Genomic DNA, 15,484 nt, shown 5'->3' on the forward strand with positions numbered 1-15,484 from the left:
CCAGGATCACGACCTGAGCCGAAAGCAGTCGCTTAACCAACTGAGCCACCCAGGCGCCCGACACTCTTTTCAATAAATGGTGCTGGAACAACTGGGCATATGTGTACAACAAAAAAATCTGGACAAAGACCTTATACTTTCACAAAATTTATTCAAAATGTATCACAGACCTAAATGTAAACACAACACTATAGAATACCTAGAAGATAACACAGGAGAAAATCAAATGATCTGGTATGGCGATGACCTTTTAGGTATAACACCAAAGGCACGATCCTTTGAAATAATTAATAATCTGGACTTCATTCAAATTAAAAACTTCCACTCTGTGAAAGACAATGTCAGGAGAACAAGAAGACAGCCACAGACTGGGAGAAAATATTTGCAAAAGGCACATCTGATAAAGGACTGTTCTCCAAAATTTATAAGGAACTCTTAAAAATCAATAATTAAGAAAACAAACCAATTAAAATATAGGCCAACTCTGGAAAACAGTATTGAGGTTCCTCAAAAAGTTGAAAGTAGAGCTACCCTACGACCCAGCAATTGCACTACGGGGTATTTACCCCAAAGACACAAATGTATGATCCGAAGGGGCATGTGACCCCCAATGTTTATAGCAGCAATGTCCACAATAGCCAAACTATGGAAAGAGCCTAGATGTCCATCAACAGATGAATGGATAAAGAAGATGTCGTGTATATATATACAATGGAATATTATGCAGCCATAAAAAACAAAAATGGAATCTCGCCATTTGCAATGATGTGGATGGAACCAAAGGGTATTATGCTAAGTGAAATAAGTCAATCAGAGAAAGACAAGTATCATATGATCTCACTGATATGAGGAATTTGAGAAAGAAGACAGAGGATCATAGGGGAAGGGAGGGAAAAATTAAACAAGATGAAACCGGAGAGGGAGACAACCATAAGAGACTCTTAATCTCAGGAAACAAACTGAGGGTTGCTGGAGTGGGGGGGGGGGGGGGGGGGGGGGAGGGGGTGGCTGGGTGATGGACTTTGGGGAGGGTATGTGTTGTGGTGAGTGCTGTGAATTGTGTAAGACTGATGAATCACAGACGTGTACCCCTGAAACAAATACATCATATGTTAATTTTAAAAAAATTAAAAAAAATATATACAGGCCAAAGACCTTAACAGATACTTCAGCGAAGAAGATATAGAGGTTGTAAATAAACATATCGAAAGACATTCAACATATGTCATTAAGGAACTGCAAATTAAAACAATGAGACACTACAACACATCTATCAGAATGGCCAAAATCCAAAATACTGACACCACCAAATACTGGTGAGCACGTGGAGCAACAGGAACTGTCCTACATTGCTGGTGGGAATGGAAAGTGGTACAGCCACTCTGGAAGACAGTTTAGTGGTTTCCTACATAACTAAACATTCTCCATATGATTTAGCAATTGTGCTCCTTGTTATTTACCCAAGAAAGTTGAAAACTATATCTACACAGAAATCTGCAAACAGATGTTTACAACAACTTTATTCTTAATTGCCAAAACTTGGAAGCAACCAAGATGCCCTTCAGTAGGTGGATAAAGAAACTGTACTACATCCAGACAATGGAATATTATGCAGCACTTAAAGGATATGAGTTATCAAGCCATGAAGAGATATAAAGAAACTTTAAGTGCATATTAGTAGGTGAAAGAAAGCAATTTGGAAAAGCTACATACTGTATGATTCCAAGTACATGACGTTCTTAAAAAGGCAAGCTCCTGGAGACAGTAACAAGATCAGTGATTGTGGGGCTAGGAAAGTGGGAGGGAATGAACAGGCAGAGGATTTTTAAGGGCAGTAAAACTATTCTATATGGTAATACAATGATAAATACGTGTCATTATCTATTTGTCTAAACCCATAGAATGTACAACACCAAAAGTGAACCCTAACATAAACAAGACTTTGGGTGATAACGATGTGTCAGTGCAGATGCATCTGCCGGAGTAAGTGTAACTGTGGTACAGAGATGACAAGTGTGGGAGGCTGTGCCTGTGTAGGGGCAGAGAGTATTTGGGAACTCTAATTTCTGCTCAATTTTACCATGAACATAAAACTGCTCTAAAAAAATAAAGTCTGTTTTTAAGAAAGGAAATAAACTAGGAAAATTATCACAAATAAGACAAAGGATTAAAACAAGAAGTCCTATCAATATAGAAAACATTAAGACCTCAATTTTGAAAAATCTAAAGAACCTAAAAAGATAATTTACAGAAGAGAAAAACAAACGGCTAAGAAAATACATGAAAAAGTGTTGACCATCCCTATTAATCAAAGGGATATAATGATGAGAGAACATTTTTGCCTTTCAAATCAGAAAATATCAATCATATGAAATATTCAATGCTGGCAAGAGTCTCATGAAAAGGAATCAAATACTGGTGGGAATGGCCATTAGCCTGTAACAACAAATTCCTTCCCAGAAAGATTATACAAGAATCTTAAACATGTCCATATTGTTTTGTGACCCATTTCCAGGGTTCTATTCTGAAGTAAATGTAAATAATCTAAAACTCAGACTAAAATGATACAGAGATATTCATTAAGTGGAAAAGCAGAAACAATCCAAATACCCAGTAGCAGGAAAAACAGGAAAAAGTTGAAGTAAGTGCTATGCTGCTATTCAAGATGATATACTGTTACTATTCAAAATGCTATCTTCAAAGAATTTAAGGAAATGGAACAAGCCCTTCATTTTTTTTTAAGCTTAACAGATCAAAACTGAATATACCATATGATCTCAAATGAACTCATGTATTGTGTATGAATGTATAGGCATGAAAGTAAAACTAGAAGGAAAAAATCTAAACATTTAGCACAGCACTTTATGATTTTATTTTCTTCTTTACATTGTACTTTATTCTCTCAATTTTAAAAATGAAGCAGAAAACAAAAACAATCAATAAAATTAAGTTAAAAAGAAAACATATTTCACTACAGAGCATGAATATACGAATCAAAACTAAAAGGAAACTGCTGGAGAAAGATGTACTTCACCTGAGAGGCTGCAAGGGAAAAGAACGAGTGTACAGCGAATGGCAAGCTGGAGAGGATTTGTATGGGTAAACTGGGGAGTGAGAGGTATGTTAATGTAAAAAGATCCATGTCACTAACAAGGTGTATCTATAGACCACAACCAGAAACACTGTAGTCAAGGCCTATTCTTCCCAGAGGATATAAAGACCCTCAGGTAAATTCCTGTTACTTCCTGCCTCCCAGATTAAATTGCATCCATACCTATGCTTTCCTTCTTTCCTCTTCCAGTCTCCAAATCTTCCATTCCAAGTATCCCAGAGCTGCATGTCAGGAAGGAAAACTGAGGTTTCCTCACTTTCCAAAGATCTCATATGCAAAGCCATTCTTCCTAGAGTCTGCTCTAACAGTCCCAGTTCTTGAAGGCACTCATCGCTGAAGAAACTGCAATGTGGCTCACAGTTTTCTTCCCATCCCCAAGTCCCGATACTTTCCTGGAAGACAGGTCAACATCCTCACAGATGACAGCCACCACAATTCACATCTGGGCCAGCCTATGAGTTCCTTGACTTCCTCAATCCCAACAACCTCATACTTTTACTCTACTTGGGCCACCCATGACAATGGCTCACTCCAGGTTCTGTCATCATCAGGAAAAACTCATACTGAATCTTACCTTCCCACTCTCCAACCACACTCCCTATCCTTGCAGTTCTCTCTTTTATGTGTACTATACCTGTTCTTGGACCTCACCTAGGCTTCCAGTCCCTTGAACCTCTATTTTTTTATGCAGTATCTCTGTCCTGTCTATTTCCTTCTTTACCCAACCCAGAAAACTTGGTGTCAATTCCATTACTATGCTATTCCATCACAATGCTAACATCCTAAATTCCTTTGCTACATTGTTCTATTCTACCTACATGGGGAAAAACAAAAACAGCCCAATCCTGAACTAATCCAACCATTAGCCCTACACTTGGGACTGCCGAATGCTACTTAAGAAAATCAAACAGCGGATAAGGCTGATATCACTTCTGCCTCGAAGAAGTCCAAACAATTTCTGAATCTTTCTGTATTTCCCTATTCAGCTCTCTTCAGTTCTCCATAGCAGTGATTTCAAAGAACCTCTCTCTCCTCTCCAATCACCTCCTCCCACACTTTTAGCTACTGGCCTTGCCTTCTTCACTTCAGAGAAAATAGAAGACAATGGACTGCATGACACCCGTAACGCCCAGTCAACATATTTACGAATTTCCTCCTCCTCTGCAATTCCTCCCAAGAATCTCAGACCATCAGGAACCTTGTCCTGTAGATCCCCTACCACCATCCCGTAACTTTAACTCCTCCCTTTCATAACAGCATTTAAACACAATAATTTCTAAAAGAAAAGGAGAACTGCTTTGACTCTATATCAATCCTTCAGCTAGCATTCTCTCTACTCTACTTTGCAGCCAATTTTCTCGAAAGAGTTGTCTCCATGGCAATCTGGCTTCTTTTTCCTCCATTCCACTAAAACAACTAACTACTTCTAAATTTTTAAAGAATGAGCTCTTCAAAAATATTTCTAACTCATTCACAAATGTCTTATTTCCCAATATATAAAGGACTCCTACAGATTAATAAAAAAGGAACAATCCAAAAGAAAAATGGGCAAAAGATATGAAACTGACAACGCACAGAAAAGTAAATGCTTCTCTTAAATTAAAAAAAAAAAAAATTGCTTAACCTCACTCATGATTAGGGAAGTCCAAATTAAAGCTACACTGTGATACCAGTTTTCACCTATCAGATAGACAAATATAAAAAACTTTAACAATGCATTGATAAGGGTTTGAGTAATCAGGTACTCTCATATGATCTATAAATATTCAGCACAAACCCTTTGTGTGTTTACAAACACACAAACCCTTTGACACAATTCCACTTGAGAATTTTACAGATATACCCATACTTTTAAAGTTCCCTATGTACAAAGTTATTCAATGCAGCAACAGAAAAACAGTGGAAATAACCTGAATGTTTACCAACAGGAGAGGGGAATGTGATTAAATAAATGATGGCATATTCATAAAATGGAATACTATGAGGCCTGTTAAACAAAAAGAGGAGACTCTTTGGAGACCATTTCAGTACATAAGACACCTTCTGATTTTGAACCATCTTAAAAACAACCTTTTCTTTTTTTTTTTTAAGATTTTATTTATTTATTTGAGACAAGAGAGAATGAGAGAGAGAGAGCACATGAGAGGAGGGAGGGTCAGAGGGAGAAGCAGACTCCCTGCCGAGCAGGGAGCCCGATGCGGGACTCGATCCCGGGACTCCAGGATCATGACCTGAGCCGAAGGCAGTCGCTTAACCAACTGAGCCACCCAGGCGCCCCAAAAACAACCTTTTCAAAAAATTAAAATTCATGGGGCAGGGGAGCCACTGGTATTTCTCTCTCCCTCTCCTCCCCCCCCCCACAAACACAACACCTCTTTGTTGTTAAATCCCTCGACTTCCCTCTGTCACATCTGATTTACTGATATCCCATACGTTCCAAAATTCATCTCTTCTCCACACCTCTCTCTGAATTGATTTTAAAAGCTGGTTCTATGATAAAGATCTACTTAGATGAATACAGATACAGATGAATGGTTAAATAGTTTGAATCCAAAGAAAATATGTACTATCAAATGTCAGAAGGAAACTAGCACTGCCAGCCGTAGTCTCCTCAATACCAGAAACCCTGTCTACAAATTCTAATAGTGGGAATGGTTTCGCCTTTCACAGAATGATTTTTAGGATGAGCTACTATTTGTGATATTTTTACTTCTGTCTGACAGCTTCTTATAAAACTAAATATACACCTACTTCATGAACCAGTAATTCTACTCCTATATATTTACCCAAGAGATATAAAAACGTATGTCCACAAAATGACTAGCACAAAAATGTTCATAATAACAAAAAACTGAAAGCAACCCAGGTAACCATCAATAAGAGATTATATAAACAATGGTATTTTCTCACATGACCTGAGCTGAAATCAAGAGCTGGATGCTGAACCAAATGGGCCACCCAGGTGCTTCCAAAATTAAAAAGTCTTAAAAACAATTAAAAACCGGGGCGCCTGGTGGCTCAGTCGTTAAGCATCTGCCTTCGGCTCAGGTCATGATCCCAGGGTCCTGAGATCTAGCCCCGCATCAGGCTCCTTGCTCGGCGGGAAGCCTGCTTCTCCCTCTCCCACTCCCCCTGCTTGTGTTCCCTCTCTCACTGTGTCTCTCTGTCAAATAAATAAATAAGATCTTAAAACAAACAAACAATTAAAAACCTAATCTATGGTGGGAAAAAAATCAGAACAATGCTTGCCTGGGAAAGAGATGAAGATTTACTGGAAAGGAACATGAGGGTACCTTCCTGGACAACAGTAATATCCCTTATTTTGACAAGGAAATGCGTTTGTGTATTTGCACATAAATTTCACCTCTGAAAACGATTCTACCCATAGATGAGTATCATAAATGATATGCATGCTTAAGTATTTGGGAAGAAGTGTACTGATATAAGCACTTGTTTGAAATACATTAAAAACAGTATGAATGATGGATGAACACAGGGACAGTGGACAGATACATGATAAAACAAGTAGAATAAAATGTTAATTATAGAGTCTAGGTGGTGGGGATGGATATAAAATTCTCTCAATTTTTCTCTATATTTGAAATTTTTTATAATAAAAGGCGGATAAAATAATCAGTTCAGGGAGAACTGGCATATTATGGTATTGAATTTTATACTCTTCGGACAGTATTTTCTTCATTTACTTTTTTTTTTTTTGATGTTCTTCAAAGTATTAACTGTACTTATTCTATTTTTTGTCCTATTCATGTCTTCCTGCATTAATTCCTGGTTATATTATGCTGCCACTGTGAATGAAATCTTTTTAATTTCAGCTATGAGTATAACTGACATATAAGATATTTAAAGTGTACATCATGGGGATTTGGTATACATACACAATGTGAAAGGATCCCCCCTATCTAGTTAATTAACACATTCATCATCTTACATCTTATTTTTGGTGAGAATGTTTAAATCCTACTCTCTTAACAAATTTAAATTATACAATACAGTGTTATTAACTATAGTCACCATGTTTTTACATTAGATCCTCAGACCTTATTCATCTTCTAGCTGAAATGAATGGAATCTTTTAATGTAGTCTATTAAAATACTGCTTTTGTTATATATGAAGGACACTGGCCTACTTCTCTTTCATAAACTACTCCAAAAAAAATAATATACATGCTCATTAAAAGAAATACAGAGGGATAGAAAGCAAAACATAGGTCTCATTCACCTCCTGCCCGTCTATTTCCCAAAAGTAATCACTCAATACTTTCTTCTATATTCTTTTAGAAATTTTCTATGCTATACCAGAATATAACTATACATTTTTAAAAAAAAAAATCTATAAAAAGGGTCATATTACACATACTACCTACAGCTTGCATTTTTACTTAATAAATCCTGGACATCTTCCATATCAATACATCTAGCTACCTTTCTTTTCAGTGGTTACACAGTGTTTCACCGTGTCTATATATCAATTCTTTATATATATATATATATATATATATATATATATCAATTCTTTTAGCCAGTCTTTCTGTTTGCTTTTGTTAAGTAAGAGTTAATTGTATATGATTTCTTCCTCTGTCACATACATCATTTTTGATTAGGCAAGACTGGCCTGAGTAAAGACAGAATTACATATTTCAGGAAAACCAAGATAATGGAAGAAACTCAAATTTATACATTGTTCATTTTTCAAAAAGCACTTGTGAATCATAATCCTTTGGTTAACTGTAAGTTAAAGAATAACTGAGCAGGGAGGCTCTGGGAGATGAGTCATGAAGTCTGGGCAGTTCCCCGATTTATCAGACACAATGGCACACACATTGTGTTTTCCCTCCTATTCTACCACACCCAGAAAAAGGGTCAATATACAGTCCTTATTTCATCACAAAAGCATTTCTTAGTTAAAAAAAAAAATGTGGGGGGCACCTGGGTGGCTCAGATGGTTAAGCGTCTGCCTTCGGCTCAGGTCATGATCTCAGGGTCCTGGGATCAAGTCCCACATCGGGCTCCTTGCTTAGCGAGGAGCCTGCTTCTCCCTCTGCCTGCCACTCCCCCTGCTTGTACTCTCCCTCTCTCTCTCTCTCTGGCAAAAAGATAAATACAATCTTTAATTAAAAAAAAAAAAATTTGGTTCCACTGCACATACATTAGGGTGCTCAGTCAGGAAAGTTTAACATTCTAACAACAGAGGAAAACCAAGATGCCACTGACAATACTTAAAAGCCCTAGGATATATGACAAATGAAATTCTAAAAAACTGTAACTGCTGTTTTCCTGATTTTGAGGGTCTAAGCGCATTTCCTAAATGTTCTTAAAATTCAAATTCAGCGTACATCTGAGACATTCTCTCTATGGAAACATGTGGAGGCTCTGCACTCAGTGGTGAAGACATGGATGGCAGGCAGTGCTCACTAGCTATTAAATCACGTACACTTCCCCTCAGGTCTCAAAGCCCCACGTGCACTGCACACTCTGTATGCCTCCTCTCACTCAACCCTCCCAACCCTATGATGCTGATACTGGTGTTACTGCAACTTACAGTGCTGTGTACCTTTGGGGGTGGGGGTGTTCCTCTGGAACTACAGAAATCTTGGATGTTAACTTTATAAGCAGTCAATTATAGATCCTTACATGCATTTCAGGGCTAAATTATTCCAGATATACAACTTGCACCATTACAGGCATACTGAATATCTGCTAGAGAAAAGATTACTTTGGCTTTAGGCTAAAGAGAAACACTCCTTGCCCAAACATACACTCCCTATCACTGGACCCTGAGAGGTCCCGAAAGACATGTCATCCTCTCCTAAGAGGAAGAAGGAAGAAAACTGGGTGCTAATACTAGGGAAGAACACGCCCCTTTCTAAGTTAGTTGTGGACAAGTGACTAAATCCTGGCCAAGGAGTTATAAGCTAAACTGTATGATGAGATTTCTAGGAAGGTGGTTTTAAAGGGAAGGAAGGGGTTGCCCCCGCCACTCACCCCATTCCTTCCTCCTGTAATCTGGAATTTAGATGTGATCATTGGAGCCCCGGCAGCCTTTATGGACCCTGAAATGACCTAAAGATAGCAGAATAGAGAGCTAGAAAGAAATCAAGTTCTCTGATGACACTAACTGCAATACCAGTCCTGCTTATTTTTATTTCATATATATGAGAAAGAAAAAAACCTATTTTATTTTCTGATCTATACAACTAACTCCAATCCTGATACAGCTAGTTATAAGGAATAAGAAGACCAACTCTTAATATTATGACTTGTGATGATCTAGGAATGGGAATGAAGGTGTTCTGGAATGTATTTTTCTCAGCCCTCTTGCTAGTAAGTACAATGCTGCATTCATTTGCTAAAGAAAAAATATTTCAAGGAATCAATATTGTGAAGCCCCCACCAGCAAAGGAAAGCTCAGCCAATCTGCACATTGCCAAGAGTGTAGACTTTGGCTGTGATAGCTTCCATTAAGAGAATATCTATTCCAAGTTAAGCATTCAATATTCAATACATTAGCACTAATAAAATGTGATCAAGTGTCAGATACAAATTATCTCAATATTTGGCATTTTATCTCCGTTCAATCTCATAGCAACTCTATAAATTACATACTCTTCTTAACTCCCATTTTGCAGATAAAGAAATTGAAAGATGATCACATAGCTGTTAAATTGTGTAAGTAGAATTCAAATCCAGGGCTACCTGACTTCTCTTCACAAATCTTATCATGATGTTCTTTTTTTTTTTTTTTTTTAAGATTTTATTTATTTATTTGAGAGAGAGAATGAGAGAGAGCACGAGAGGGAAGAGGGTCAGACGGAGAAGCAGACCCCCTGCTGAGCAGGGAGCCTGATGCGGGACTCGATCCTGGGACTCCAGGATCATGACCTGAGCTGAAGGCAGTCGCTTAACCAACTGAGCCACCCAGGCGCCCCATGATCTGTTCTTTTAAAACTGTAAAGACTAGGGGCACCTGGGTGGCTCAGTTCATTAGATGACGGACTCTTGGTTTTGGCTCAGGTCTTGATCTTGGGGTCATGAGTTCAAGCCCTGCGTTGGGCTCCTTGCTCAGTGAGGAAATCTGCTTAAGACTCTCTCTCCTTCTGCCCCTCCCCCCACAATAGATAACTATATCTTAAAAAAAAAAAAGCGTAAAGACAAATGTAGAAACAGATCAATCTTCCTAATGCCAACTAAAACTATTATTTCCATTTTATATATTTCTAAGCAAAGGGGCAGTGAATGTTTTAAATGTGCTCACATTAATCAATCACTGATTTTCAGATATTCAATATATTATGACTGTTCAAGTACTAGTCTTAAGTAAACTCACCTCTTTCACGGAGATGAAGCTCTCTGGGAGAAAGATATGTATTCCACTCTCAGTCTTACTGAGGATGTCTCTCAGGTGTGGGAGAAACAAAGAAGTGGCAGCTAGGACTGTTAAGCTCTGCCCAGGCCTTCTCCTAGAGCTGTTCAGGTTCTCTGATTTGAGTAAAAGGCACCTAGAAGGAGGATTCAATTCCTTCAGCTAATTGTTCACTCAATCAACATTATATTATTTATTATTAAGAACAAAAACTATTTTTGCAACTACAATCCTTGGCTGCCGCTATGTGCTTGGCACTAGTACCAGGCATTCTATATACTTGAATGCATTTAATCCTCACAACCACCTGATGAGTTAGATATCCTTTTCCCACTCTACAGATGAAGAATCTTCAGATCACAGAGGTTAAGGAATTTCCTCAAGGCCAAATACCTACTGAGTGGCTATTAGGATTCCAAATCAAGGCTTTTAAAAACTCAAAAGCTCATGTCCTTGCCTTCACGCTTTACCTAATGTTGGGAATACCATCAGACAGATTAGATATGGACACTGTCATCCAGTAGTTCCCTCGCCAGTAGTGAGGCACAAACAGTTTGTTCAAACTCTTAATTATCACCTGCCATAAATAATGTTAGCTGATTAACATTAAGGTGGTGAAACTGCAGACCAGAGAAGGAATTTTCAGGGGAGGTAATGCTTGAGCTGAACTTGGGAGGATAAAGAGTAGTGAGCTAAGAAAATGGTCAGAAACAGTCCTTCAAGTGAGAGGACTTGGAGGCTTGAATAAACCTATCTGGTTCCAGGAATGGCAAAGAGCTGGGTAAGGGCATCAAGCAGGACCTCAGTAAGTATGCATTAAATGAATGTGAAAATGACCGACCTGAAAGACTGGGGTCTGTGAGGATATGTGGAAGTACTGCAGGCAGTGAGGTGACCAGAAGCAGTGATCAGATCCTGGAGGGGCTTATATGCCACAATAAAAAGTTTTTAAAGATTTATTTTATTTATTTGAGAGAGAGAGTGTGCGTGTATATGTGTGCACGTTGGCACGCAGATTGGGTAGGGGGCAGAGGAAGAGGATCTCAAGCCAACTCGGGGCCGAGCACAGAGCCTGACACGGGGCTCGATCCCACAACCCTGAGATCATGACACCAGCTGAAACCAAGAGCCGGCTGCTCAACTGACTGAGCCAACCAGGTGCCCCCACAATAAAAAGTTTTGATCTTGCACTGAACACACTAAGGAACCACCAAAGGCTTTAGCACAAAGAGAATGACTGGAATAATTTGGATTTCAGAAAAAATGACAGCAGGGTGGAGGATCAACTAACTGGTGGGGTTGAGGTTAGGAGGGCCACTGACTGAAGCCTTCAAGAGTAATCTAGCCAGGGCGCCTGGGTGGCTCAGTTGGTTAAGCAACTGCCTTCGGCTCAGGTCATGATCCCAGGGTCCTGGGATCGAGTCCCGCATCGGGCTCCCGGCTCGTTGGGGAGCCTGCTTCTCCCTCTGACCCTATCCCCTCTCATGCTGTTTCTCTCTCTCTCTCTCTCTCAAATAAATAAATAAATAAAATCTTAAAAAAAAAAAAAAAAGAGTAATCTAGCCAACAAACCAGGAGGACCTCAGGGCAGGGCAGGAGTATCTAGAGACTCTGATAAGAGGATTTACAGGGCATGACATTGTGATTTATAAGAAATACACATAAATGTAGAGACTTGATGAATCACACTATTGTATACCTGAAACTAATGTAACATTGTGTGTCAAATATACTTCAATAAAAAATATATATATATATTTGGTCATTCAGATGACCAAAATGTATTTCTCAGATATATTTGATCTTCATTCACAGTTCCTGGCTCACAGCTCCCAAACCCTTAAAATGTCCTGAGACAAGAACAAGGAGGATCTTTTGTTGTATATTGTCTCTTGCCCTCAGTTCCTAAAAATGCTTCACAGCCATAAAGGTGAAATGTGTGTTTTATAATTCATAATAAAGCCTTTCCACCATAACTGGGTTTATATTAATGAAGGTGACTTTTGCAAAGCACGTAAGAATGGAGACTGGTTGTGAGGGGGACCAACCGTGAATAGAAAGTTGGAACTTTCAGTCCCACCCTGATTTCTTGGGAAGAGCAGCGAGAGGTTGAATCAATCACCAATGACCGATGAATTAATCAACTGTGCCCATGTAATGAAGTCTCTATAAAAAACAAAAAAGAAGGGGGTTCAGAGAGCTTCCACACTGGGAAACTAGAATACTTCCATTTGCCACTCTGCCAAGCCCCAAGTTCCACAACGACAGAAGCTCCTTTGCTTGGGACTTCGTCAATGTTATCTTTTCATCCGGCTGTTGATTTGTATCTTGTAATATCTTTTGTAATACATCAATTATCTAGTGAGTAAACAGGTTTTCCTGAGTACTGTGAGCTGTTATGGTAAATTAATCAAGCCCAAGGTCCTGGGAACCTTTGATTTACAGCCAGTTGGTCAGAAGTAGAGGTAATCACCTGGCCTTGTGACTGGCATCCTGAGTTGGAGGGGGGTCAATGGAACCACCAACTGGTAGCCGGTCGTCTGAACCAGAGGGAGGTCCTATGGGACTGAGCCCTTTACCTGTGGAATCTGATTCTATCTCCGAGTAGATAGTGTCAGAATTGGGTTGAATTCTTGAACACAATGCTGGTGTACAAAAATTGTCTGCTGGTGTGGCAAAGCGAGACACACACACACACACACACACATTGAACTGGATCCAGGAACCCTTTCACAGGGGTAGAACTGAAGACTTAACAATGAGATGCCAGAGGTAAAGAGGGTCCAGGTGTCTGACTTAGGTGAATCGTAATGCTATAAGCAGGAGGATGACCACTCTGGGGACGTGACATACCATGGAGAAGGTGATAGCTTAGTTCTGAACATGGAGAATGCACATGACGTATCTACATGGGGCAGGGGTGCGCGGTATGAGGGTGGGAGAAGGGGCAGAATGGCAGACAAGCAATGACAGAGCAGCTGCCACGGAAGTCAGGCAGTAAGCCAAAGAAAGGAAGAAGACAGCTGTAAGAGTGACGAAAGCTGCAATGAGAGCGCCAGGCAAGAGACATCTGACAAGCGCAAGAGGCAGGAGTAGGTGGGTTTGGATGAGTAGAAAACTGATATATGCCATCAAGAGAGGGTGGGGTAGGAACAGCACACTGAATACTTGCCAGGTAGAGAAAAGAGCTTGAAAACCTGCTGAAGGCTTCTGAAGAAGGCCTAGTACACCAGAAATCAACTTTCATTACTATAGGTCTTCTCTTAAGGCAATGTGGCAGAGAGGTCCAAAACAAAGGGAAAAGGACCCCCCTTCCCCAAAATTAGCAAAAGTCTGAAACCCTGAAGAGATGCTCACTTCCACTGATGAAATTCAGGACTACCAAAGGTATAAAAAAGATTAAGTTACACCTAAGGCAAGATTAAATTTTGGGGCCTGGAGAGAGATGAGCCTGGAGGCAAGGAAGTCAATCAGATTACTTCAATAAACGAATTAGTTTGGTATAAATTTATATTGCAGATTGATTAAGACAAAGAAGAATGTGGAAAAGTATTTGCTCTGTTTAAGCACACCTTGGAATAAATTAATGGATATATGAAACCAAAGTATAGTACAGTTACATGCATAAAATAACAAAAACAAACCAGGGGCAATTTTGAAAAGGAAGAATAAAATGGGAGAAATCCATTTACCCAATGTTAAGACTTAGTATACAGATACCATAGTTAAGACAGTGTGGTATTAGCAAAGGGATAAATTACAGACCTATGAAATAAAACAAAACCAGAAACAAACACACACAAATATACCCAAATATTTTTGACAAGGATGCAAAAATGGAGGAAGGACAGCCTTTTCAACAAATGGTGCTGGGAAAACTGGATACTGTATCCACATGCAAAAAAATGAAGTTGGTTCCCTAACACCTAGCCTTTGAACAATGGTTCAAAGACCATTAGGTCTTAAAAATGGATCAAAGACCTAAACATAAGGGCTAACACTGTAAAACTCTTAGAAGAAAATATGGGGGGGGGGGAGCTCCATGGCACTGGATTTGGCAATGCTTTTTAAAATATGGCACTAGAAGCACAGTTCAACAAAACAAAAAAACAGGTAAGCTGGACTTCATCAAAATTAAAAACAGCTGTGCATCAATCAAGGATCACTATCAAAAGAATAAAAAGAAAACCAACAGATGGGAGAAAACGTGTGCAAATCACCTGATAAGGAATTGAAAATCAGAATATATAAAGAACTCCTACAACTCAACAACCAAAGAAGCCAACCCGATTAAAAAATGGGCAAAGGACATGAACAGACATTTCTCCAGGGAAGAAAAATGGCCAATAAAAATACAAAAAGATGCTCAAATCACTAATCCTTAGGGAAATGCAAGTCAAAACCATATCGAGACACCACTTCCATGCCCACTAGAATGGCTATTACTTAAAAGAAAAAAAAGAGAAAGATAAAAAGGGGAAAATAACATGTGTTGACAAGGATGTGGAGAAACTGGAAACCTGTGCACTGTCGGTGGAAATGTAAAATGCTGCGGTCACTGTGGAAAACAGTAAGGTGATTATTACTCAAAATAAAAAATAAAGAATTACCATATGATAGAGCAATTCTACTTCTGGGTATATACCCCAAAGATCTGAAAGCAGGAACTCACACAGATATTTTGTACACCAATGTTTATGGCAGCATTATTCACAACAGCCAAAAGGTAGAAGCAACCTAAGTATCCACTGACAGAAGAATGGATAAACAAGATGTGGTATATACATACACTGGAGTATTCAGCCTTAAAAAGAAAATTCTGACATATGCTACCATATGGATGACCCGTGAAGACACAATAATAAATGAAATAAACCAGTTGCAAAAGGACAAATATCATGTGATTTCATTTATATTAAGAATATGATCTGGGGCGCCTGGGTGGTTCAGTCGTTAAGTGTCTGCCTTCAGCTCAGGTCATGATCCCAGGG

The 15,484-nt window shown here is 39.1% G+C and overlaps 1 protein-coding gene across 7 annotated transcripts in view; it reads right to left on the bottom strand.

Moving 5' to 3' along the window:
* The window catches only part of PTPRA (protein tyrosine phosphatase receptor type A), a 163,273-nt gene that overhangs the window by 72,985 nt on the left and 74,804 nt on the right, over positions 1-15,484 (bottom strand). For 2 of the 7 annotated variants that reach the window (XM_035005994.1, XM_035005996.1), the window contains exons 2-4: positions 12,542-12,659; positions 10,458-10,629; positions 9,116-9,193 (exon numbers count right to left, since the gene is read on the bottom strand). The exons of 1 other annotated variant lie outside the window; for it this stretch is intronic. In XM_035005994.1, coding sequence (XP_034861885.1) covers positions 9,116-9,157 — 42 coding nt within the window. In that variant the 5' untranslated portion in view covers positions 9,158-9,193; positions 10,458-10,629; positions 12,542-12,659. Of the gene's footprint in view, positions 1-3,274; positions 3,626-9,115; positions 9,194-10,457; positions 10,630-12,541; positions 12,660-15,484 lie in introns of those variants that run through there. 4 more of the 7 variants (XM_035005995.1, XM_035005997.1, XM_035005998.1 and 1 more) reach the window with 4 other exon arrangements.

Source organism: Mirounga leonina, unplaced genomic scaffold (genome assembly GCF_011800145.1).
Source record: "Mirounga leonina isolate KUSES-001 unplaced genomic scaffold, KU_Mleo_1.0 Mir_150, whole genome shotgun sequence".
Taxonomy (NCBI): Eukaryota; Metazoa; Chordata; class Mammalia; order Carnivora; family Phocidae; genus Mirounga; species Mirounga leonina.